The sequence below is a fragment of the Xiphophorus maculatus genome, chromosome 20 (assembly GCF_002775205.1).
Source record: "Xiphophorus maculatus strain JP 163 A chromosome 20, X_maculatus-5.0-male, whole genome shotgun sequence".
In the NCBI taxonomy this organism is placed as follows: domain Eukaryota; kingdom Metazoa; phylum Chordata; class Actinopteri; order Cyprinodontiformes; family Poeciliidae; genus Xiphophorus; species Xiphophorus maculatus.
The window spans coordinates 21,214,107-21,240,737 of NC_036462.1; the positions used below are offsets into that span (position 1 = coordinate 21,214,107).

The 26,631-nt window shown below is 39.2% G+C and overlaps 1 protein-coding gene across 7 annotated transcripts in view; it reads right to left on the minus strand.

The window, feature by feature from the left end:
* LOC102238427 (low-density lipoprotein receptor-related protein 1-like) overlaps positions 1–25,667 on the minus strand; it is a 111,380-nt gene extending 85,713 nt beyond the window's left edge. For all 7 annotated transcript variants that reach the window (XM_023325551.1, XM_023325549.1, XM_023325550.1 and 4 more), the window contains exons 1-2: positions 24,999–25,667; positions 6,830–6,952 (exon numbers count right to left, since the gene is read on the minus strand). In XM_023325551.1, the coding sequence (XP_023181319.1) occupies positions 6,830–6,952; positions 24,999–25,095 (220 nt within the window). In that variant the 5' untranslated portion in view covers positions 25,096–25,667. The remainder of the gene's footprint in view (positions 1–6,829; positions 6,953–24,998) is intronic.
* Positions 25,668–26,631: the final 964 nt, after the last annotated feature.

A 26,631-nucleotide genomic window follows, 5' to 3' on the forward strand; every position in this document is an offset into this window, starting at 1 on the left:
AAGTTGACTGAGTTTTGAGTAATTTAATTTCATGTGTGCAGTGTATATTTAAGGGCAACACACGTCAGCAGCATAGAAAACCCCAATAAAAAAACGTCCCTATTATTAAACAATCTACACTGGCTCTGTCAGGTCCTTCCTTGAGCCTGTTCTAGTCAGGAAGGATGACATTTCTATCCAAGGCTGGAGTCCAGCGTTATGTTCTGTTCAACACATGTTTAATGAATGTCAAAAGTGCTAGTTAGTTGACCGACGCGCCACGGCGCTCCTGATGATGCACCAACCAGAATTTTGTGGACCCTTTTATATCTCCAAATTTTAAATAAAACTTTAACCTGCTGATTCAGATTTTAATTTAGAACTACAATATCAAAAGATACAAAATTACATTTTAAGTACTTTGTTTAAGTTTTCCTGTCATAAGACTAAACGCAAATGATTAGTTTACATTTTAAGTGTTTTGCTGCCACAAAGTGGTTCAGCTTATGTATGATGTGTCACTGATTACAACAAGAACGCACTGCCGAGTTTAAGACTGGACAGTAGCTGGTCAGGGTGCGGAAGAGGAAACTGGCCAATACCAAAGACCAGTCGAATTTACTATGCATCTCTAGCCATAGGTTAAATTATCTACTAAATAAAAACGGTTGTTGGAATTAGCCACGAAGTCCCACTGCAGACAGTGATTTATTTTATTTTTTTACATGGAGCAATAGAAAATAAATGCAAGAGACAGGTGACTAATTGTAACAGAGAGGAAAAGCTTAGCAAAGGTCTGAGGGGGATAGGAGAGAAGGATGAGACTAATTGTCATCTTAACAGAAAACAAACCAGTGGAGACTTGGGTTAAACAACGTCAGCCAGAGGAAAGCTGGATGTTAAATTATTTAGCTTAGACACAGGATGCAGTACTTTATTTCAGCTCCTAATGAAATGCAGGTGCTGTAGTGGGAAAGATGTAGCCCAAGGCAGAGCCAGGTGTTCTGCATTTGTTTTCTCCAGCTTTAGAAATGCAAATGATCACATTATTATTGTTCATGTCCTTCTTTGTGTTTCCTCAAATTGTTCTTGCTTCCCCTTAAGCGGTGCCCTTGGTCTGACCTGCTGCCGTTAAGAAGAGCCTGCTGAGATTACAGATTGTTCTGTTTTTTTAAACCCCTTACATGCTTTTCTTGGCTGAACACACACCAGATTGTCCTTTGCTAAGCTCCACTCTGCCTTCTCCCCTGTCCATCTAAAAAAAAAAAAAAAAACCTTTCACTGGGGATTCAGACTCATCTGACCACACACTTAAACAGAATAGATATATAAAGAGATAATATATTCATTCAGGTCACAGAGCTTAGGTATGCATGAAAAACAGAAGAACCACTATTATGAAAATTGCAGCAGATGCTCCAGACCCATGAGTCAAAACTTTAACAGATGCAGTCACAACTAAAGTAGGGCCTTGTGGGAAAATGGCAGTCTCTACTGTGGAGCAGCATTTCATGTTGATGGGAATCTGAGCTAGTAGTGGTTTCCCTTGTAAAGAAGCCCATGTATGTCTCATATATGTCCCAAATATGCGCTAGCTGTTGGTCAACCATGCAGGTGTTACTTTTCAAAAATGATTTGCTTCTTGTATAATTTACATCGCTTGAGTATGTCTGCCACAATAAAGCCAGATTAAACAAGATGCTTAGAGAAATATATCTCATATTCATGCCAGATTTATAGTTATATTTTAAAGCTCATGCCCGTACAAGTGAAATACTACTAAGCAAACATAACTCATTGGAAAGGGATGCCAAATAAACCTCTCAATTTTCTAAAAGGACAGTACAAAAACTAATTGAAGAGCAGCAATGTATGACAAGTACATCCTCTTCTAACTGTTAGCATGGTGGTGGAGGGGTGATGACCTGGGTTTGATTTGTAGTGACATAACGTTGGCACCTTGCAGTCTCTTATTGCAGCGGTTCATCAGGAACCACTGTCTGGCATGTTTTAGGTGTCTCCTTGCTGCCACACACCAGACTTATTTAACTTGGTGACTTACAGGCTTCCACAGCACTAGATGACATCTGGAGGAGGTCATAAAATAATTTAAATCAGGTGTGCAGGAATAGAGACTCATCTAAAACATGCAGGCCAGGGGGCCTGAGCACCATGTTTGGGAACAGTTGGTCTCTACAGTGTAATAAAATATTCTGCTTGGTTGACTAAGTAAGAATCACTCAATAACACTTATACAAGCTGAGTAATTAGACCGATTATGCATAGTGTAACCGATACAGGAGATATCATAGATCAAACAAAGCAACCAACAAATTTACTTCTTAATGCAAAAGGCACTTCTGGACTTTCATACCAATCAGAGACGGGCCACAAGATTTCTGCCCAGTGGACACTGAGGGATTAGTCTTGTAATAGAAAAGGAAAAATAATTCAAGAATAAAAGGTAACAGAAAACAAATTCATAAAAAGTAAAAATTGATTCCAAGAAAAATCATTACTGGGCACTTTTTTAAAAAAAGAAGGACATTGTAAATTAGTTGAAAACATTAGTTGTTTTCTCTGTAAAGTTAGTGATTGTGCAACATGTTTTGCTGAAACAAAGTGGAGCACATTTTGACCAATGTCACCGCAGCCTACTTGTAAATATCATTCACCAAAAGCCTAACATATCACTTAATTTCGTTTGAAGAAACCCTGTGAGGCTCTGATTCTTCATCTTCTAATGATGAGCTGAAGCTGAGACAGAAGCTGTCCTCACCATAGGACGGAGTTTCAATGGACACTTCAGTCCTACACCCCAAACTCTGGTAGGTGACCAATCACGCAGGTGAACATCTCTTAATATTTCTGCTGATGCTTATTAATCCAAAATGACACACAATGCTGCACAAAATGCACATGCACACATTTTTTTGGCTCTTGCTTTGTTCCTAGCATTTGCCCACCATGTCCATCTGACCCAGTAATCCAGTTTATAAAGACATGGTGAGGGTGGGAAAGGAAATGGACAGGAGCTCACTTCACAGGAACCATAAAGCCCCAGGCGGATGTTGAGGCCTGTTGAGCTATGAAACATTGATCACATCAATGCAATGAAATGACATTAAATAAGTTGTTGGCATTAGGTTGGAAACTCAATAAAAATGTTTTTACATGAAACCAATACATGTCTGGAAATCGTCCGCTTTTGAACTGAGCAACATTTAAGAGCTATTAAGGTTAAAGTTGAAGGCTTCATTTACAGCTAAAATGCTGTCTTAATTGCATTAGGAAGTAATGTCACAGCTTGACTTGTTGTTTGTCTTGTGAACCAGGATTCTACCAGGGTTTAGAAAATAATCAGAATTGGCTGAAAGTCATTGTCAAGTCAAGAAAAATATGCAGTGACATCAGACTTAACTTAGAGCTTTATGAGCACAGAGAGAGAACACAAAATTCTAAGCAAAGTTATTTAAACCAAATGCAGAAGCCACCTCTGTGGGAAAACACAAAGACTCATCCTCCAGTCAATCGGAAATAGTCTAAACAGTTACACCTTTGACAAAAGCCCATAAACCTTTTCTTAAAGAAAACGGAAACAACATCCCCCTCCAAAGACTGGATAACCGAGGACATGTGCTGTTTCTTTAAGTCCTCCAAATAGAAAAAAAACAAAACAGGAGGGTTTTAGCCCACCAGATACATCCAGATATATGGACTAACCTCCCTAAATAGGGAGGTTAGTTTATTTGATCAAACAAGACACCTTCAAACCACAACAAGGCATCAATAGAAATTATTATATGGGTCTTCTTTTTTTTTTTACACCACAGTTCCTTCTTGTTTGGACAGAAGGGAATTTTGTTCTTTCTAGGTCTTTTGTTTTTTTGTTTTTCTTTGAACACTATAAAAGTTGTCTCATTTCAGAAACAATATTTTGGTGTTCCTGCTTTTGTAAACTTGCCATAAGCTAGCTAAGTAGCTTGTGACAGATTGCGTTCATGTTGTTTTTGTCCCAGATAGGGCCAGTTTGGATAAGAGAAGAAATCCAGAACATATTTCCACAGATTTAGAAATGGGTATATTTGGAGAAACAATCCAGAATTAGAATGGATTTACTTGGTTGTGCTTCTGACTAAGATGTTCCACTCCTGTGGAATGTCACAAAAAAGTTGCGGATATAGTGCAAATAATGGACAAGATGACCACCATTTGTCATCAGTAATTGTGACAGCAATTAAAATGTCTTGTTCAATAGATGCTGAATTATAACATCTGAAGTCACATGAAACAAGTGGGAGACCTTATGAATGCCAATGCTGTGGTGTTCAGTCTGTGAACAACGGTAGCAAATACGCTAGAGAAAATTCAAGTTTTTCTCTTTACCCAAGTGAGACTGGTACCAAGTAAATACTGTAGCGTTTCTTGCAGCAGCTTCTAACGACATCACCGCTTCCAACTACAGGACCAGTAATTTCATGGTACCTGCTTTTTTCAGCCTAAATGTGTGGAGCAGCTTCTAGATAAGGTGCCTGGCACAGTGTCAGGAAGAGAAAAAGGTCGTGCAAAACTGCAAGGAAGGTTGGCCCAGCTGAGAGAGGGTGAGGAGGGCAGGTAGTGAGAAACAGCAGGTTTCTCCATTCCTCAAGGCGAGTTCTTAATGACTTCCAGACATCTGCTTTCAGAGTCTCAAATGTCTAGACCGCAGCTACACTTTCTATGCAAGTCAACATGCCGATTTGGTCAAAAACATACACACACACACCCCCACACACACATACTTTTGGTGCCTTTCAAAAGTATTTATACCTCTCAGACCTTTCTGAATTTTCAAAATGTTTTACTAAGATTTCATGTGACAGAACATTACAAAAGAAGCTCATGATTGAAAAGAAAACTGATGAATGTCTTTTTTTTTTGTCTTATCATTTTTACATTAAAAATCAGTTGTATTCACAGCCCCTTTTCCATGACACTCTTAATAAACCAGCGAACCTAACTACCTTCTGAAGTCACTTAATTAGTACATTTCAGATGTGTGAAGGCCACTCTGCTTGTAAGGGAACATCAGTGAACAAACAGCAACATAAAGACCAAGGAACACAGCAAGCAGGTCAGTGATAAAGTTGTGGATAAGTTAAAAGTAGGGTTAACTTATAAAACAATATCAAAAACTTTTGACTCTTCACAGAGAAATGTAGGATGGAAAGTAGACAGGAAGCCCAAGGTAACTCTGATGGAGCTGCAGCTCAATAATCTGTTGGCAAGACAACGATTAATAATGCTAACTCCGGTAAGAAGCCATGAAGAGGTCATGGCAAACATGGATGGATGAGTGGATGGATGGGAGCGGCTTTAACAGGCCAGAGTCATCTCCTTGTCAATTTGATTGACGGCCGCCTGTGATTTGCGTCACTGCATGAGCAAAGGCCAGACCTTGCAAACTTCGAACAACAACATCCAAACCACCGCATTGGACCAGTGGACATGCTGTCTGCTATCAGACAGCTGCTCAGAGTGGAGGAGCGTAATCATGAGCTACACCTGGAGCACATGTGTCAACTTTTAGGGCAGAATGACTGTGATTTCACAGCCCTGCAAGCAGAGAAAAGTGGGCATGCAGTGAAGAAACAAGAAACGGTTTAGCTGTGATTAATGTTCTGTCAGAGCTACAGTTTTGTACTAACATCCGTTTGGTGTGATGTTTTTTTATTCTTTGTCTGGGTTTTTCTTTTCAATAAATTTAATGCGTGGAAATATGCATAAACCTTTTGGCTGTTACCTAAATCTAAAGTTTGCCCACATTTTTAAAAAATGTCAAAATACAGCTAAGATTTGTAGATATAGCAAGCTCAACTGAATTATTTTCTTCATGTCTGGGGTAGCACTGAATTTCTTTAAGGCAAAAGTAAATTTCTGGGTTTATTTGAGTCCATCATGCTCAGGGTCCCTCCATGCTCAAGGCCTGTCAACGTTCCTGCCTATATTCACACCCAGTGAGGAACACACTGCACTGGCTAGAACCGAACCAGACACTAACCGGCTAGAGTGAGACTTGGCAATTGTCAAAGTGGCTTTTCATCGCCCCAGACTGTCTCAAATGGTGGGTCTATGGCTGCATAATCTGTGGATCAGAAGTCAACTCTAAAATCTTAACACGGAAAGGCAAACCTTGTAAATGTCCTAATTTATTTGGCACAATAGATCCAAAGAAGAACAAGAGGTCATCAATTTTAGTGTTGCCACACAAATATTCTTATCTAAAGAAGAAATCAGACACAATAACAGCATTGACCAACTTATTTGATATGTATTGATGATTTTACATCATAATTACATCATTTTGATGATGTAAAATCTTACATCATCAAAATGTAATGTAATGGTTTTCTCAATAATTGACTGTATGGTGTTTTTATAACTTTGTATTTTTGTGTTTTTATGATGTGAGACACTTTAAACTGCCATGTTGCTGAAATGTGCTATACAAATAGATTTATTAATTATGCACATATGTAAACATTGATTGTGAAAGGCTCAGTCACTCAAAAAGTTTGCATTCCTTGCAAAAAATAAAATAAAATTTAATAATTTTACTATTAAATTTTATTCAGTTGAAAAATGTGGCTTTTTGCTGCAACTCTATTCCTGATAAGAAAAATGTACAGACTTTCCAGAGGCCAGGAACCCAAGCACCTTCATAGTGCTGGCAATCACAGATAATTAGAATTTCTCCTTTATATTTTACCAAAGATTAAACTAAAAAACTAAGTTAGTGTGTAGAACATTGTGTGATTATAAATTGCAGTGATTAATCTCTGTTTTCAGAGACACGTCGTTGAGGACTTACAAACATCAGGATCCTCATCTGATCCATCTGGGCAGTCCTTCTCGCGATCACAGCGCCAACCTTTGGAGATGCACGTCACTCCATCCTTACACACAAACTGCTTTGGGCTGCAGCTCCTGGGGGCTGAAAAGACAAAAAGATGTGATGAAATGAATCAATTATACAAAAATCGTCTCACTGATCTTTAGTCCTGAGATCTTGTTAGGAGTCAATAGTCATTTGCCCTGATAAGGTTTAGGAAGGGTGCTTACTGTTGGACAGAGTAGTAGGAAAAGGATAAATGTGGAAACATTTTTCTTTTTTTGTAAAATTGTTGCATATACATATTCAGGTCCAGTTTCCCGGGGAGCTAGTTGCAATGCGCCATGGCTGGAGGGCATCAAAAATGTCCAGTTCAGGTTTCTGTGATGAGAAATCCTACCCACTCTGCCCACAGTCAGATGGCACACAAAACAAATCAATTCAAGGCCTTCTCAGAAAAGCACAAGAGCATTTAAACAAAACACACTGACCAAGCCGAGCACCGACTTCCACTGAGTGATAACTTTGTTACCCAACACTGTGTTAAGAAAAGAAAAGTTGGTTTAGCTCACAATAGTCTACAGTATACGCTTATTTAAACCTGGCTATTGATAGCAAGTCCAACATTTGCTCTGATGACCACAGGCACCAACATTTCATAACCCTCCTTACAAGTTCTGAACCACATGAGGTTTTTGGATGTCCCAACAAACCGCTGCTTTTTTTTTCAGTGAAGAAGTATCGAGAGGGAAGGCAGAGTGTGGGCTGGAGCTTCCCTGGGTCTTTTAGTGGAGAAAACTCCAGAATCTGTGAGGGTGGAACAAACCCTGAAGGCTTAATTGTTTTGCTCTCCACATATAAATTTCTCATTCATGTGATTTCAAGCAGAAACATTGCTATTTGGTCAGTATGAACAAATAAATTTAAAAAATTGAGTTAGATTTTAAGTTAAACTGCTTACTAAACAAATGTATTTTATCTAATGATAAGACAATAACGCAACTCGGATAACACAGAGAAGAAAGCCCAGTCCAACCACTTCTTCAGTGCATTAAATATGGAACCTGCTAAAACCAGTTGGCCATGAACCTAAATTTTAGACAGTGAGATAGGTAATGAAGTCTAACTATTCATATTTCTCCATACTCTTTTTTTCCCCTCATTTTCCATACCTATGAGCTCCTGAAAAACCACTAAAATCCCAAAATTTTTTCATCCCTTGTGTATCTGTCAACAAAATCTTAGAATTGTGTTTTTTGAAAACTTCCAGGTGTGAATTCAGAAATGCTGTCTGGAAATGACAGCATTACCTGAGCATAGATGTGAACCGCCGGCTTAAGACAGGACAGTTTGGGGTAGTAGAGGTTTAGATGATGGGATGAAGTGGGATAAACAGGATAACAGCATTTACATGTACAGCTACAGCCTCCAACTCCAGCACTAAGAGGGATCATTAAATGGGCTCAACCCAAATACCATAAATTCAATATGGCATATTACTGCTCCGATCCTCCATCTATCCTCATCTCCTCACCACTTTGAACAGAGTACTTGCACGAGAGACTAGAGGGGTGTCTTTTTTTTTTCTCTCTCGCAAGTCAGAAGGTTCTGAATTATTCATGATATGCAACCAGGCTCTGTTGAAGCCCTTCCACTTTGCTCATCTTCTTTGCTCTTTGGTGCATGCTTGTTTGTTTGTTTACGAGGTATCATCACCAGCTGTGGCAGGCGGCAATATGTGAAGTGAGCTGTTTATTCAGACGCTGACATGAGTCGACTCGACGTGTGGTTAACTTTACATTCGGTAATGGCTGTGGGAGGAGCTGGCTCAGTTCACAGGTTGCTGCTGACAGAAACATGGCAGGGAGAAGAAGAAGTAGGTCAAGAGGTTAGTTAGTTGGACGTGAAGTCTCACAGGGAAAGTCAAGGAAACGCAGAAAGAGGCCGTGGTCTGACCCGCTGCGGTTCACGTCCAAGTTATCTAAGTATGCCTTTGTTTCTAACTAGTAAAAATATACAAAATACCAAAAAGGCCTGCCTCTTTTCAGGCTTTTCAAACTGAATAATCAGATTTTTCAAACTGATTCTGTTGATAGCATATTTAATGCTATCAACAGAAAATAAAAATGCCAAAAAATATTTCTAAAATCAAAGTCAAACTTTGCAATTAAAAGAAAGTTTATCTCAGTTTCAATAAACAAGCTTTCTGCAACTTTCACAAAGTTAAATTTATATATTTTTGGGACCAATGTTATTTAATTTTAAATGAATAGATGGATTTAAGCACCATAGTACTTGGGTCTTGAGAAACAGCCACACCCACTTTTGGAGTGAAGTCAAACTGTGAGTCAATGCAACAGTAGACATAAAGTGTGTTTTATGAGTTTAAGGTGTTTGGATGTCATTGGAGTCAAGGAAAAACAATAATATGAAGCTGCTTCTGTCGGCTAATTTTAAACATCATAAAGAGAATCACTGACACCGGAAGACAAAAAGCAAGAGATTTAACAGTGGCTGGCGCTGTTGTTCCCTTCCTCTAAACTGTTTTCATATAACTGTGCAAATAAGTAACTAGCAGCTACATCAGCTGTGATATTCAAGCATATAAAACTCAGTGAACACTTTTGGTTGAGGTTTTATTACACTGATGAGTGAAGAAGTTGCACAGACACCCCCATCAAACCACAGTGTCGATTTTCTCCTGAAGGAGGCGCAGCAGTTTGCAAGAGAAGGAAGTGACACAAAGCTGAATCAATTGTACTAAAAAAACCTAACTTAAGTGAGTTAAGTGCATAACCTTATAGCAGTGTCAATTTAAATGGGCCTTTTGGTATTCGATCCCAGTGTAGGTGACTTTTACACCTTCCTACAGCATATAGGTAGCTCAAGGGTCGACTACAAGATGTATTCTACATCTGTAGAAACCTACTACGTAGTAGTTTACCACTGTCAGTGTGTGAATGTAGTGTGAAGCACAATGGACTAGAAAACGGCAACTATCTATTCCGGCCATTTACCATTTTACCACTTAATAAACCACTTTAGTGGAAACTGGTTTATTTTATTTAAGAGCAAAAAAAAATTTTTTTGAAAATGTCAGGACCGACTTTAGACAGCTAGAAGGAAATTTAATACTTAGTGTGGGGAAATTTGAGCTCATTCAAAACTTTTTAAGGCCCAGCAGAAACCCTGAGTAAATTAAAATGTTGTTGTTTCTAGTGGCACACAATCATTACATTTTTTTTCCTCTCAGTATTGCAGTGTTGCAGTTTATGCATACACAAAAAAATGGCCGACCAGTCCTTCCAGTACTTGAAAAAGTTGCATAGAAACAGAAAGATACTGACTGCTGATAACCAATCAACAGAACTCATCTCTCATAGTTATAAAAAATCAAACTTTTCCCTTGCACATGATCAGGAAAGAAGGATTGTAAATAACATATGTAAATAGGACATAAGTTAAAAACACTCAGTGAACAAAAGAAAAGAGATCACAGAAAATGATTTATGTTGTATAAGTCAAATAGTCTCATAGCCACAGTTGGCCTGAATTTCTGTGAAACCTCTGAGTGAGGCTAGAATATTGAGGAGGGATGGTGGAATGTCACACATGCTATCAATAAGCCGCCTGTGTGTCTTTTTTTTTTTTTTTTTTTTTTTTTACCAAAGTGGAGTCTGTGTGAAATCTGGACCAGATTTCAAATCCAGCGTCCCTTTGCACCCTTCTGCTCAGGCTCCAGGATGAGCTCGGTCTGTTTGTGTGGAAGAGTCCTCTCCTAAGGCAAACACAGGCCTCACCCGCAGCCCATGCACCATTTCCTCCAACACCCACAGAGGAGCTATAAATAAGTTGTAGGTCTGCCTTGAGAGATCAACCGGGCCACTACAAAGCTTCCTGCAGACACTGAAACCAGTGCTTCATTACACACCAGTCAGCAGAGTGTGAGAGGATACCAAACATAAAGCACACCACTGAACTTCAAGTCAGAAGGTGCATCTGATCCCATGTCTTTGCACTAAGATCCGTCTGGGTTTGTGACAGAAAGTGTTAAAACAGCGTATTGTAAAAACATGAATTTCCCTTAAGCTTTTGCAAATTTTGTCCCGTCATAACCACAAACTTCCATGGGTTTTACAGGGATTTTTTGTGACAGACCAACACAAAGTAGTGCAGAACTTTGACATGAGAGAAATAGAATATTTGGTTTTCTAAGTGCTTAACAATTAAAAATCTGAAAAGAGCGACGTCATTTGTTTTTATCCCTCATGAGTTGTTAAACTATCTTTCTGCAGTAAATCATTTAGTGTACAGCTCTATCAGCTCCGGACATTTGGAGATTTGCCCCTTGTTCTTTGCAAAATGCAGCTCTGGAAAAAACTAAGATCCCACTGCACTGAACCCCATTGAAAACCTCCTGGTTCTTCAAATATGGATTTCTGAACTCGTCCTGAGTTCAAACTTTAGTTTTGTTGTTTCTAAATGAACATGAACTTGTTTTCTTTGCATTATTTGAAGTCTGAAAGCATCTTTTTCATTATTTTGACCATTTCTCATTTTCTACAAATAAATACTACAGTTTTGCTCGGAAGTTCAGAGACATGTTTCCAGTAGTTCATAGAATAATAGAACAATTTTCATTTTACTCTAACATATACCTATAATAAATATAACTGATTATTTTAAGTGCTTCCTTATTTTTTTCCAGAGCTGTATTTCAAGTTTTGCCACAGGTTCCAAATCAAAGTAAGGTCTGGGCTTTGACTGGACCAATGCGACATTTTGTTGTAGCTCTGGTTGTATGCTTAGGTTATCTTAGATTAGAAGGTGAACCTTTGCCTCATAATATAATGTCTTTTGCAGCTTCTAACAAATCTGCCAGGATTTCCATGCATCCATCTTTCCATCAACTGACCAGCTTCCTCTCTCTCTGCTCAAGAGAGAATCCCCACAGCATTATGCTGCCACTGCCGTGTTCTGTTGTGAATGGTACGTTCAAGGTGATTTTAAGTGATAGAGTTCCTCCATACATAGTGTTTTTTAAGTAGACCAAAACACTATTTTGGCGTCATCTGACCTTCCATGTTTGCAGTTTTCCTACCATGGCTTATGACAAACACCAAACAGGAATTTTCTTTCTACAATCGGTTTATTCTTACCACTAAAAAAAAAAAATAAATAAATAAATAATAGGTATGCAGAGAATGAGTATCTCGGATGCTTTACTGATGAATGCTCTCCTTATGCTCTCTTTGCATTGATGAAGGATTGAACAGCATTCAGTGAGATGTTCAAAAGAAGGGACATTGATTTATAACATCACTCTGCTTTAAAGTTCTTAAAACTATTTTTGTGTTCCTTTCTGTGATGCTGCTTCTTCACTAATATTCTCTTACCAACCTCTAAGGCCTTCACATATGCATTTATGTGAGACTTTTAACACACATACTAGAGTAATAAGTGGTACCATAGTAAAGGAGGCCGAATACAAAAGCATGCCACACCTTTCAGAGTGATTTGGAAAAATATGTTTGTGCTACACATTAAATCTCATTCAAATGTGTTTGAGTTTGTGGCTATAGTGTTTGAAAATGTCCAGGGGATGTGAATACTTCGACAAATCGCCATATGTGTTACAGAGAAGAATAAAATAGGTCTAGCTTTGCTCAAATAGCTAAGTGCTTGCACAATCCTTACAAAAAAAACACATTCTTTGCATCCAAACTGACTGAGCATGCTCAGACTACATCTGCTCTGATTTAACATGGTTGATTGTTTTTTTTACAAGCTGAATATAGAGAGTATTACAAAGCTGAAAACGGGCATAAAGCACAAGGTCTCGGCTGAAGTAAATGCATTGTGAAGTTTTTAAAAAAAAATTTTAAGGGCTACAAAGAATGTTGAAGAGCGTAATGGAAAAAAACCGTTTAGTCTACAGAAGATAGCGTGTACTCCTTCAAATAAAACATTTCAGCTGTTTCTCAGCGGACAGGGAGGGGGCAGGGCCGTAATCCCAAAATGTTCTTATTCTAGTAGGCAGCATAATGTGTGTCCACACATATACAAAGGAAGAATGTTTACATGACAGTAAAATATGAGGTTGAAAATATGAAGCTTAAAAAAAAACTTGTAAATGTTGCAAAAGATCCAAATGGAGTCATGTAAGATAAACTGAGGTGGAAACCAAACCGAGCGGTGCGCTGGTTTACTGTTTGACCTATGGGCTGAGCTGAAGGGATTCTTCAAAAACACCAAAAATGTGGGAAGAAGGAATTGGTATGTTTTGCTGTGGCCTGCCACCTCTTCATCCGCCTCCGGAGGCAAGGCGCTTCAAGGCAAGGCGGTTGAGAAAGAAAGAAGGAAAAAGAAGGAAAGAGGAGGAGGAGGAAAAGAGGGAGGGAAAAACAGTTTTCCAACTTCTCGCAACTGTTCAAGTTACCAAGGAGAGAAAAAGATGACCCAGCTGTGCCTCCTGAACCAAACTTTACAGCAGAGTCTGTGAAAATCTGTCTTTAATGAGCAGATAGGGATAAAAGAAGAAAAATTCAGACCGCCAATTAAATACGGATTAACATCGAGAGTGAGACGTGGTAACTATTGCTGGTTAAACAGATGTTGGCTACATTACCATTAAAATAGCGACACAACGTTAAACTTTAGCCTCGCCTTTTCGCTGAAGCTGAAGTTCTTGCATGTTTAGTTTGAGCTGAAGGCTGTTTTAATGTGTGTTTTCCATGAATCAATTTAAGACCCATTAAAGCGCCATTTCAGAGTGTTAATCGAGCATGTCAGCAATCTCGACTTGGCCGAGAGTCAGAGCACAGAGGGGAGGAGCCGTGACCTCTTTCACTTCCACGTTAAATCTATAAGTTGGTGACGGGAAGGCGGGGGCGTAAGCAGGAACCTTTAAGGTGTGATGCACGATTATAAACTTAGTAAATTTGGAAAAATCCCCCTGCTGTACCACCATCAGAGCACATGCTGAAAGCTGCAGCAGCAGCAGAAGTGAGAATTAAGCCTTCTTAGTTCGCTACCAGGGGAAACATATTAAAGGAGATTATTTGAAATTCTTTAGCACTTTTCTTTTTTAGAAGACTGGGACAAATTACAAGTCTCAATGCGACTTTGACCTCTATATAAGGAGGCTGAAATTTCTCTGATTCCGTGTTTAGAGAGAGGTTTATTTGCATGCATTACAGGAAGTCGACTAACAACGGATATTATGATGAAACTACAAATATAACAGATTCTAAACATGATACTGAAAATTTAAGTTTACTTTCATAACGAACTTTAGGGAAGGTGTCACCATTTCAGATGTGAGTGAAAAGTTGATCTTGCTAGCACACGTTGCATCTCTGGAGTAGATGATTAAATTTTCCCAAAGGGCAGCAAAATTAACCATGACTGTTGTTAAGGGTCGGCTCACTGCACTATAAACATGATATTTAGTGGCGGTTGGCAGTCATTAAATATGTCATTTCTGCTGCTGAACAGTAAATTGCAACATGCAGCATTGAGTGGAGATGTTATATCATCTTCTCATAAGTTATTGCTTTAGAACAATTGCCAAACAATAAAAAGTAACCTTGCATTATTTGACTGTATGCTTAGTCTGATGATGTTAACTCAAGCTGTAATCACTGGGAGCGGCAGTCTGCTCGCTACGTGCAAAACCACTTTTCACTTGAGCAGTTATACGCCTACTGAAAAGAATAAGAATGGACAACAATAGAAGAAGAATGAACAGAATGTGTTTTGCTTTATTAAACTTGTTAGTGTTTTTCAGAAAAGTAATTTCACCCTTTTGACATTTCATACCACGTCAGCTTTTTCTCTTTTTTTTATCCAGCTTCAAAATAGAGCTGTCTGCTTCAGGACATCTCATGCTGACCACGGGTCAGTTCTTACACACCAGGAGGATGTTTCACTTTGACAACTGAACATTTAAAGTAATTATTTTTACATGTTCCTCCTGGTGTACTGTGAGGAAATGAGATTATGTTGCTTTAATAAATAATATCCAGCAGGAGGAAGCTAATCAGAGGTGTTTGTAAGTGGCTTCTTATAAATAATTCCAAAAAATATCAGACTTCCCCTTTAAGATACTTGACAGACTCTCGGCAAGATGCATGCAAATAAAACTCCCCTACATTTTAAATAAACAAGCCTGCTCGGTTTTGTTGTGGTGTGTGTAGGCTAATAACAGCGGAGCAAACAGCCGCCTATTCTGTTCCCAGAAGCACAAAATTTACACGTAATAGGGGAGACCACACTGCCTACACACAGATATTTGTGTGTAGGAAAGCCTCCACATGAAGCAGGGACATAACTGCAGATTTCAGTATTGACTTTAATGTTTTGTATGTAGTATCCCCTTACCATCTTTAATAAGCATTTAGCTTTGGCCATGTCTCAACAGAATTGAGTATATTTCAACCACACAATACTAAAGTGAGGCTCAGGTTTGGCTTAAGGTGAAGATTAGAGATCTAGAGTCCAACTGAAAGAAAACAACATTTATGAGTGGTGAGCGGGGAGATGGAACAGGTTTCTGTTCAGGTTGTGAAACGTTACTTCACAATTTTGTAAATGACTGCATGTTTTGGCTCAACCAATAATCTAATTTAATTAGGTAACAAACACACAATAAACTTACAGTGTGTTACTGTTATGCTATTTGAGTGTCTGATTTCATTAGCATTTAGACAAATCATCATTTTCATTAAAATAGATTTAACCGTGTCTCCTTGTTTGCAGAGTATGTGCGCCGACATCAGAGAGCAGAAGTTTCAGTGGAGGACTTAGTGGAAATGAGTTCTGGCTTATCGGTGGCTCCTCACGGCACACATATGTGGAACAAGGGGGCGTACTTATTATGAAATGCAAATGAGCTCTGATACATGAATCAACCTTGTTAAACACAGAAATGAGGAGAAAGATGAACATTAATCTTAAGTGTGACTTTTTTGTTGTTGTTCCACCCCCGATAAAGTTTCAGTTTCTGCATGGATGATATTTGAAAACATTACTAACTCAAACTATACACCTCCTTCAATAACTGTTGCACAAAAAATAGGAAAGAAATTGTATTTCTGATTATTTGTCTTATGTATTTTAGATAAGGACTAGTTGTATCAAGGCATGCAAGGTTTTTAATGTTAGTAAAATGCCACAGGACATACTGAAGACTCAAAGAGCCAAAACACTACAACCTTCCCCCTACCTGGTGCTGTGCACTGGTAGTCAGCTGGCTGAAACAACCCTACTAAGCAATGTGAGAAAAAGAAAATTTGGGCATCTAAGATTAGCTCAATACTCTCAGTTCTATTGTATTAATAACAGAATGTCAATAAGATGCAGTACAATTACTTGAAAACTGCAACCAAATTTTGTGGTTTATTTTTTTCTATGTATGTATCTATCAAAATAACAAACACTATAACAGGTGAGATCATATGTAATTATCAATTTTTTGGGTTTCAGCTCTACTAAGATGCTTACAATGATGACTTGAATGTTTTGATGCATGCAAGTAAATAGCTTTGTTCAAAACATTCATGCACATGAAAAATATTTGCAACCGTGAAGTTATGTAATTTATGAAATGCAAAATTTGCTAGTGAAGGAGTGAGGAATCACTCATTAGAAATGGAGTTACCGAGGATTCATTGTAAAGCACCACAGAGAAGTCCTGTTTGTTTTTTCATTGGATGAAGTCTCTCTAGATGGGATTACAATCTCATGATTTTTTACTAAAAAGGCTTGAGCTTAAGAAAAACTAATAAATGGAGCAACCAGGAGATTTCTCCTGAGACATGTATTGGGCCTTTATCACAAAACAAGAGTACAATACCATTACTTGACCTCTAATTGTGTTTCAGCAAAACACAATTAGACAGTAAAGCCCATTGCGGACTGACAGGTCAAGATTATACAGTGATCAACATATCAACATGAACAGTTCTTTCATTCTTAAAATGAGAAGGAAACCAAGCTCACTTTTGCTTTTGCTGTGGAAGGGTCAGCACACCTCATCCTCCCTGACCATTACATAACTTTGTTTCATATGATAGCCATATTTTAGATGGCTAAATCAGCTACATGCGTGGGAGCTGGAACATTTTAAGAAGATTCAACCCTAGAAGCTGTCAGATATTTGGGTTTTAGCAGCTTTAATGAGCAGACGATGAGTCTTTGATCATGGGAACTCAGCTGATATGAATAGTGACGTTTGGTCCTGCTTCATGCAGCAATCATGAGGACGAAAATTTATTGTGACACATTCTATTCTGCTGCAATGATTCACTAATCAATCCAGATCTTTGAAATCAGGTGCATAATGTCCGGCAGCTATGCAGGCAGATGGTTTCTACAGACATTTGTAAAAGGAAGGCTGTGCAATAAATCCAATAATGATTTCCCTTCTATTAAATACTGTCCTGTGAACTGTTAATGGAATCACATCAAAGAGAAAATTATTGGATGTCAAAACTTAGCCACCAACTTTCATTAGCTATAGACCTCCGTACTTCATGCGTCATGCAGATTAGCTCGAGAAGAGTCCATGCAGAACTTCATGGAAGAGGTTTCCATGACCAAGCAGATGCAGCCAAGCCTTATATCACCAAGTGTAGTGCAAAGCACTGGATGCAGTGCTGTAAAGCATAACACCATGGGACTCAGTTGAGACAACTTCTCTGGAGGGATAAAAACATGGCTCTGTCTGCTAATCCAAAGCATGAGCCAGAACTTAGTGGTTGCCAGGGGAACATCACTTTTTCTGAACTGTATAAGTCTACAATTTGGTGCGGATAGTATTATAGAGTGTGGATGTTTTTCAGGAGGTTGGCTCAGCCCCTTAGCTCAAGTGAAAGAAGCTCTTAATCCATTAGCATATCAAAACATTTTGGGGATGAGTCCTTCGTGTCCCAATATGACCGTGCATCAGTGCATACAGCAGGGTCCATTAAAACCTGGATCAGTGGGTTTGGTGTGGAAGAACTTGATTGGCCTGCTTAGAGTCCTGACTTCAACCTGAGGCCAGGCTTTCTGATCCAACATCAGTGTCTCACTTCTCAAGTCCGCTTTAAGAAAATTTGCAGAATAATCACAAAAACTCGCTTCCCAAGGCCTTCCCAGAAGTTGATACTGTCATGGATGCAAAAGGTGGGCCGATATTACATTAAATCGTACAGATCAAAAATGGGACGTCGCTCAAGTTTATATGTTTTCATTATGGTAGATTCCTGTTCAGGTTGTGAAATATTACTTCACAAACTGAAGTGTGAAGTAATGTTTCACAACCTGAACATTACTTCACTACTTCATTTGGTAAGTACATTCTTTTAGCAATAACATGTATGATTTCACCTGCACTTACTGTATATCAGAAACACATTTCAGGATTTAAATATCTTACTAGTTCACTATAGATTCCTGTTTGGGCTTCATATCTATCAAAGATGTGTGGATTTTCATCCAGAGGCAAGCTGATTGACATGTAAAGCTATGTTTTTTGATTGCTTCAGCTTCCAGCATCATTAGACGTTTAGTTACACGGCAAGAGAAAACTTTAATTTTAACTGCATGTAGCAGATTTTGTAGGTCTGGGAATAATCCAGATATTATCACCTGACTCTGCTGATCTCCTCACGTAACAGGAGCTTTAGCTACTCAGTTCATTGTTTTGGTTTTCTTTACAGCAGCAGAAAGTGGGTCACTCTCACTGTGCTTGCTCTGCCATTTTTCTAAACCTACAAGAATCTGCAGTCCATAACTCCCACTTTAAAGAAAAATGATCAACTTTTTCCTTAGCACAAAAGAGAGTCGTAGCTTTAATCAAACTTTTTGTTGTTTATCATTTGGAAAAGCGTTGAACAGAAGCCATAAAAAAGGGGAACATAGACTACACCTGCTTGCTACTTGTCTGATTCCAAGTAGAAAAACAGAAACATTTGTCCACATCCCCAATGATTTGTGTGACAAGAGATCCAGTAAAAACCCTTAAACAGCTTTGTTTGTCCTCCTTTACTAAGTTAACTATGCATAATATACATAACTTCATAACCATATTATTTCACAGCTAACTCTGAACAATCACAGTCAGGCGTTGGCCAGTTTTGCAGGTGTCAAGGACTACCAAGCCCTTAAAGAGCTCCTATCAAGTTGTTGCTATTATTATGAGTCCTAATGGGATGCCAGAGAAAGTGTCAGAGTGCCAAGAGTTTTAATTCAGCTGTATGGAGAATGGTGTAACGTAGGCTGCCTATGTCCCTCTGTAGATGCTCCCTGCTAGTTCACTGACTAGCAGAATGGTACAGGAAAAAAATGTGTGTCATCTAAAGAAACTGACTGCGGGCTAGCACGACCAACTATTCAGCTAGTCGCTTGGTTAAAAAAAAAGAACTGATCCATCACTTGAACAAAAACTCAAGTTATGACGTGCCAAACCAAAAACAGATCTCAGCATCTAAATCCCACTGGATGTAGGGAGTTGGCTGGGTGAACAAACTCCTGCCTAAGGTCAGTAGCTGTTAGCAATTAGTAGCACTCCTGGCAGATGTTTAGTGTACTACGGAGCAGAAAGATGACGTCATTGTTTCTCCCTACATGCAGTGGGTGGTGCAAGTTGCCACAATCAATAGTAGCCACACAGGCACACCCGCTAGAAGGAAACAAATGCATCCAGTACAGCACTTTCATTCTATTAGCTGAGAGGTTGCCAGGCGACTGTGCCAAAAAGTGTTTACAAAAGTAAGCAGAGAGTCCAAGCAGAGACTAAATGTGAGCGCGAGGAGAAGTTGAGTACAAGCGTTACAAGTTTTGAGAAGAAAGACGTGAAATCCTGCTTTCAGACTGAAAATGTATGCTCTTGGATTATGGCAGAAAATTTCCCACATATGTATATATCAAAAACAACTTAACAGAAATCTGACATCATCACAGCAATGCTTCTCCACTGATGCCCTTTACAATCATTCTTCTTCCATTGTAGTTTGCATGATAAGCTCAGCAAATAAGCGGTTCCACCAGGTGTTTGCTAATTGCTGCTACTGCTAGTCTAGAGGAGCTATGTGGCCAAAGCACAAAGAAAATCCAAGGAGGAGCTTTGGGTAAATAGGCGGCGCTTGGCGAGAAGGTTTTTTAGGTATTCCTGAATGGCTGCCACAGGAGATTCCAGGATTTCTCAAACAAGTGTAAGTGATGAGGGAATAATATAACATGATATAAAGCTCAAAAAAGTCAATTTTGTATAATACCCTACCTTGCTATAAAATTACTTAATGTTTTGTAATCGCTGTTTTCATGTGCTTGTGAGGTATCAGTAAGTAAGTAACCAAATCATATCAAAACCATGATATCTTTCTTAAATGTCACGCTCGGAGAATCTTATGCCGTCCCCATAATCATTCGAGCATCATGTTGAGAAATTATTGAGGAGTTAAATAAATTATAAATGTGATTCATTAATATAAAATTATAACATTAGATAGGAACTGGGATAATCAACATAAAAGGTGATGGAAATACAATTAGACCAACATCAATTTCTTCATTAAATCCACACTTAGCTATGCCAATTGTCTGTTTTCATGAAGCAAGACAAAGTTGAAGCCTTGAGTGATAAAACAAGACCCTGAGTTTCAATGTCTACATGCAGTGAGGCTTTAAAAACAGGTCTAGAAAGAGGGAACACTGAATCAGTGTACATCCTGGAGCATATTGTGGGGTCATGTGTTGTTGAAACGCATTGTCCTGTTAAATCTAGTTGGGTGGTCTGAGACAAATCTATATTTGTTTTGCTCCACTACTCTTCTTGGTGCTTTAGCCATCCAGTCCCAGTCTTTGCCTTAGCTCCTATCAGACCTAATTATCACTGTTTGGTGGCTGCAAACACAGCAGCTAACTCTCAGTCCGACCTTTAGCCAGGACCCCAACCTCTGTCAGGTAAACGGCTAAACAAACTCATTTCTCTGTTCCATTTTCTCCGTCCAAGTCTCATTACGAAACTTTTGTTGGTCTCTATTTAGAAAACTATATCTGTAATCTCTTAAATGCAGAATTAGGCCTTGCTCTAGATTCGACGTGATTCCAGGGTGTTACATGATTATTATTAAACCTTTTGGTCGTCATGCAGGAAGGATTTCTGTCAGTTTATCCCAGGAATGCAAATAACAAAGGAATGAAGCAGATTTTCCAGGCAATGCTTTTGGCCTGCACAAGAACTGAAAGACTTCTTGCAGAGATAGCTTTAAACTGTATTCACTGCTAAGCCTTACCGCCTTGCATAGCAGCTGTCAACAATAAACATCTAAAAGTTGTTGGTGTTTTCCGGTGCACCAACCAAAGCCAATTATTAAGAATTAAACTCAGCAGCTTTCCCAGGTGCATCACTATTAGAATATAATCAAAAAGTTAATTTATTTGAGTAATTTATTTTTAAAAAGGGGGGGAATATTGTTGCACTCAGAGAAAAATGTAATATCTCCAAAAATTTAACTCTTTAGAAAATTAAAAAAAAAAACATTTTTTCTTCCAAATTTGAATTCATATTGTTTGGTTAAAATTGCAAACTTACTCAATCAAGTATTAAGTGCAAATACTGTGACGTAGTTATGGGCGATATGAGCTTCAAGACTTAATCGGGATAATTTCTGTGGTATTTATTGTGATAAATTTTAGCTAAAAATTCACAACAATTAACAGCAGATGCAGCTCAGCTAAACGGCTCATACCAGTTGCATCCAATCAAAACAATATAAACCGATTTAAAAAATGCTCTTACTGAACGAGTGCTGAAGGAAAGATATATTTCAGACAGCAAAAGCAACATTGCAGTTACAATGTCAGTTTGGGAGGGTTTGTGAACTTCCATAAACTAACAATAAATATAAATTTTTCTTAACATCTTCACTTTTTTCCCTGATAATAATAAAAAAATACAATGACTGCCCGTCCCTACCTTAAAGCACATGGATATACTGTTTTTATTGGTCTTATGTTTTAATTTTGACCTGGGTTTTCAGTTTTTAATAACTGTAAGCCTGAATCATTTCTATTAAGAGAATTAAGTGCTTGAACTTCATTCCAATCGGGCTTGAATCCATATAAGCTGTAGGTAGAAGGTCATATTTATATGACCTTTTTTATATGACCTCTCTATCTTTATCTGTGCTGCTAACACACCTGAAAAGGATCAATAAAGAAATATCTAATCTCATCTTACACCTGCTTTTCAATAACATTCTCCCTTATTGAGATGCACTTGCTTCATTAATTCAACTCTTCTTCACCTGTTGCTCTTTTAAAGGCTGTATGAGTAGCAAAGCAACCACAAAAGTCAGACAGATTAACTCCCTGCTTTCCCCCTGACTTCTAGATGCCAGTAAACATTAACGTTATAAACATTTGTCCTCTTGGATGTCACTGTGTCAATATCACACCACAGACGGCCAAATGTTTTCAACAAATGCTGCAGCGGAGATGTCTGCAGGGGGTAGAAGAGAGCCGCTGCAGCACGAGAAGGAAGGACTCTGTGCCACTTGAAATGAAGAGGGTTTATTGCTTAAATGACCCCAATTTAGATAGATATCTCAAACAAACCTCTGCATTTTGGTCTCATAAGGAAGGAATTTACCACAATGGCTTTGAGAAGGGCAGAACTGTAACATTTGTAAGGGGCCACTGGTCTCTTTTTTGTCATGACAGCACTTCCATAGAGTGAAGTGATGTGAATTATCTCATTAGGGATTTTTTCTCTCTTTTTTTTGCACTGGATGCCCAATTAGCAGTGAGCTCGCTGAACAAGTTCAGAGTGTTCACAGAGGTCTCTTCTGGGGGACAAAGAGTGTTTTAGACCCAATTAAACTTTAGGGATATGTAGAACCCCCTTCTCTTTTGTAATGCCTGCAACAGAGGAACATAGAAACTAAAGGGAAAACCTTCAGAGCCAGTTTGAAGTATGCCTGAAGTCTAAAGGAAACTGTGCAAAAAGAAGCCAACTAGAAAGTCCTAGAAACAAGTGTCTTTCATTCAGGCTAACAGTGACGTACTGTCATTGTGACTGATAGGAAGTAAGGTAGCTTTTCTAATTAAGTTTTTCCTGGTCGATACCACTGCAACAGCTTCTCTGATAACAGTATCAGTTTTGAATCCAGTAGAAAATACGAATTACTCTAATTATAAACATAGGTTTGTAAAAGTAACATTTTAATTTTGCCAATTTATTTTCCTCTGACTGGAGGTAAAGTCAATGTTGGCCCAGTCAAAGGCCTAACTTAAATCTGATAAAGAATCAGTGGCAGGAGCTAAAGATTAGGGTAATGGCAATGGGGGCTACAAAACACAGGAACCTGTTTTGAAGCAAATCACATGTTCAGCTTTCTAGCAAAAACTGATACTTTTGTCCGGTCCTGTCTATGAATAATTTTGAGCTTAAATGAACGTGTTGACCCTGATAGGTCAGAAAATGTCTCTTTAATAACAGCTCTTCCTCTAAATATACTGTCAGAGCAAGAATTTAAACAAAGAATTTAAGGTTTTTCACAGAAGTGTGCAAAGAATTACATTGCTCAAGCGTCATCAGTGTTCACAATAAATTAGCTCACTACGCCCCTCTACATCCCAATGGGGCTTTAATCACTTCAGCTGCACAGCTCAAGGCTGCCTCATCACCTAAACCCAAAACAAACCAACTCAGAGGGAGGAACGCTTCACTGAGACAGTAACTGTGAATCGAGGCGGGAGACATTTTTTGTAAGACAGGGTTCCTACGCTGCATGTGGCTGCAGGCTCGATCATCAAGGTGGTATTTTATTTGGATTTTGACCCTTAAGAGCCTCGAAGAACAGGACCGCTACCTGAACCAAAAGGCCAAAGAGCGTTTTCAGCTCAATGATTCAGGTTGGAGTGCTGCAGCATGGCCTTTAACAGACCAATCCATGCTGGATATCCCTTCAGTCTGGACAATTAAAACAAGGAAGAGTAAGCTGAAATTCCTCCACAGTAAAGAACAAAAAAACATTTCCAGTTGATGACAGATGTTGCCACCAAGGCTGCAATAAAAAGTTATTAGATTTAGGGGGCAGTAACTTTTCTTCATACAACCGGGTTGGTTTGGATACCCATTTCCCTTTAATAAATTAAACTATCATTTAGTTAAAAATAGAAAACGGTTTCTATTTTTGTTCCACTAAATTCAAATTGTTATTTCAACAATTCAAAGCATCTACGCGTCACAAAGAAGCAAAAATAAGACATTTTGCAAGGCAGAAAATACTTCTTCATATTTCTGCTTTTGCCTAAACTAGGAAGCTGTAAGTTAGCCAAATGTTTCTACTTTGGATGTAGGAATAGCTGCTGTACTGAAGAAGACTTGAACCCTGTGATTTAAATCCTAAATGGATTTCTAACACCCCAATGATGAAGCCAGATTGATAAGAGTAGAAGTTTGTATCTAAAATGTCATTAAAAGTATACATGCCAATAAGTGAAGGTGGAAATCTGGGACTGGTCTTTACAGTACAGACAGAACCCTGATGTAGACACAATCAGGCACCTATAGGCATTGATATGCATGCCTGTTGCTTGTTGAGCTCCAATGTTTATGAAAGAGGAACTGACTGGAATGTTAACTTAGAATGACAATAGACGGGGCAGTAGCTGTGACTGGTCATGATTCAGTCAGTTTGTGACTGAAGACAACCCAGTGATGTTTTAGTGATGAGGCTGGTGGTGCATCAGCACAGACATAGAGCCGATGCTGAACTCAGTGAAGCCCCACAAACTTAACATGCATTTCAGACCTCACTGCAGTTCAAATTCTACTTGTAAACATCCTTCACACCAGGTCTGACGGCCTATGGTTCCGTTTTCATCTCGGAATATCAGAGTAAACATCTGATTGTGCCTCTTGTTTTAGCCAACGAAGCAAATGACTGAGGTGGAAACATGAAGTCGCTGCAATATTCCCAAACAAAAGGCGGCTTTAATTGTCTCCTCCACCGACTTCCCTGCCTTCCAGGGTACCGTCTACTCTCACTGCATGCAGACAACATAAAAGAATCAGCAGCGTGCGCACACTTCGTTGTTCTCTCCCAGCATCTCAATCGGGACTCCAGGTTATGTCTGGATCAGTTCCGCTTACCATCGACAGCCCTGGACGGAGCGACCACCTCCAGACCGTGCAGGAATCCCAGGAAAAGCAGCCCTGCCGCCAACACGTTGGCCGCGATGCGCAACATTGTATCCTATCTGCGGTGGAGCCTGCACATCAATCGCCCCTCGGTTCCTGTCAGGCTGTGGAGGCTGCACACTAAGGCGACGACGTGTAGAACCGAGCCCGGGGGGCAGAAGATGCTCCTCAGCCGGAGGTGTGCGCAGTCTCTGCTGTTGTGTCTGCCCACTCAGAGGCTGATCTTTTTTTTTTTTTTTTTTCTTGTTTTTTCTTTTTTGGAGAATCTCAATGCGAGGAGCTGAGGCTTCTCCCAGCCCGCTTCTGAGGGGTAAAGATTAGGGGGTCCGTGGGTGCATGGAGAGTCCCTGCCACAAAGGCTAGCAAGCTGAGCTGAGCATCAGGCTAATAACCCCCGGTCTGCAGTCTCGATGATGATGAAGAAGAAGAGAAAGCAGCAGCAGGGCTGGCGCCTGTGATCAGGCAGTTTGTCCGTCTTTTGTTCTCCCTGCGCCGGTGAAGGAGCCACAGGGGGCGGGGGCGCATAAAGACGCGGATCAAATGCTCCTCTCCTCCCCACCACCTCTGCTGCCGCTGGCCGCAGATTGAGCCTCTACCCCGGAGCTCAGTCAGTCTGAGTGTGACGTCGGAACATCAGCTGGCCCTCCTTCTCCTCCTCCTCCTCCTCCTACTTTTTCCTCCTCTTCCTCCGCTTTCTTCCAAGTCCCCAATTCACCTCCTCTAAAATCACACTCGCATAGAAATTTACTGGCTTCAGTCAGACCAATGAATTTCAACCCCCATCTGACCCACATATACTTCATTTCTTAAAACAAACAAACATATATTCTTAATGTTTTTTACAACCTAAAAAAATCAAACAACTTCAGCCCCTTTTATTGTTAAATCACAAAATAAAATCCAGTGCAAACAATTGGTTTCAGAGGTCACTTAATCAACCAAACAGAGCAGCCTCAGAGTGTTGGAGAACATTAGTGAGCAAACAGCATCATGAAGACCAAGAAACACAACAGACATGATGGGGATGAACTTGCGGAAATGTTTAAAGCAGGATTGTAAATCCCCAGCGTTGTTCGGTCCATCATTCCAAAATAAAGAGAAACCAACAGAGACGTAGCTGTCTACCCAAGCTGATATTTTGGGCAAGGGGAGCACTGACCAGAGCTCTAGAGGAACTGCAGAAATCCACGGCTCAGGTGGGAGAATCTGGCCTTTTTGGAAAATATAAGCACTGCAAGAAAATCATAAGAAGTTCTATTTGCAGTTTGTCACAAGACCTGCAAGAGACAATGAAAACATGTGAGAGATAGTCAAGCTAATGCTGCATATCACCCTGAACCCTGAATTTTGTCATTGACCTTACTGATACCTCACAAGCACATGAAAACAGCGATTACTGCTATGCTTTTTTGTTTGTTTTATTGCAACATGCTTTCAAATTAGCAGCATATAATAATAATAATAATATAATATAATAATAAGCATCAAAGATGGCAAAGAATAATTCTGCTACTTGTATTAAACTAATCCAGAGCATCTTCACCAATAAGATGTTCTTAGTGAACATTTCAGGAAATCTAAATTA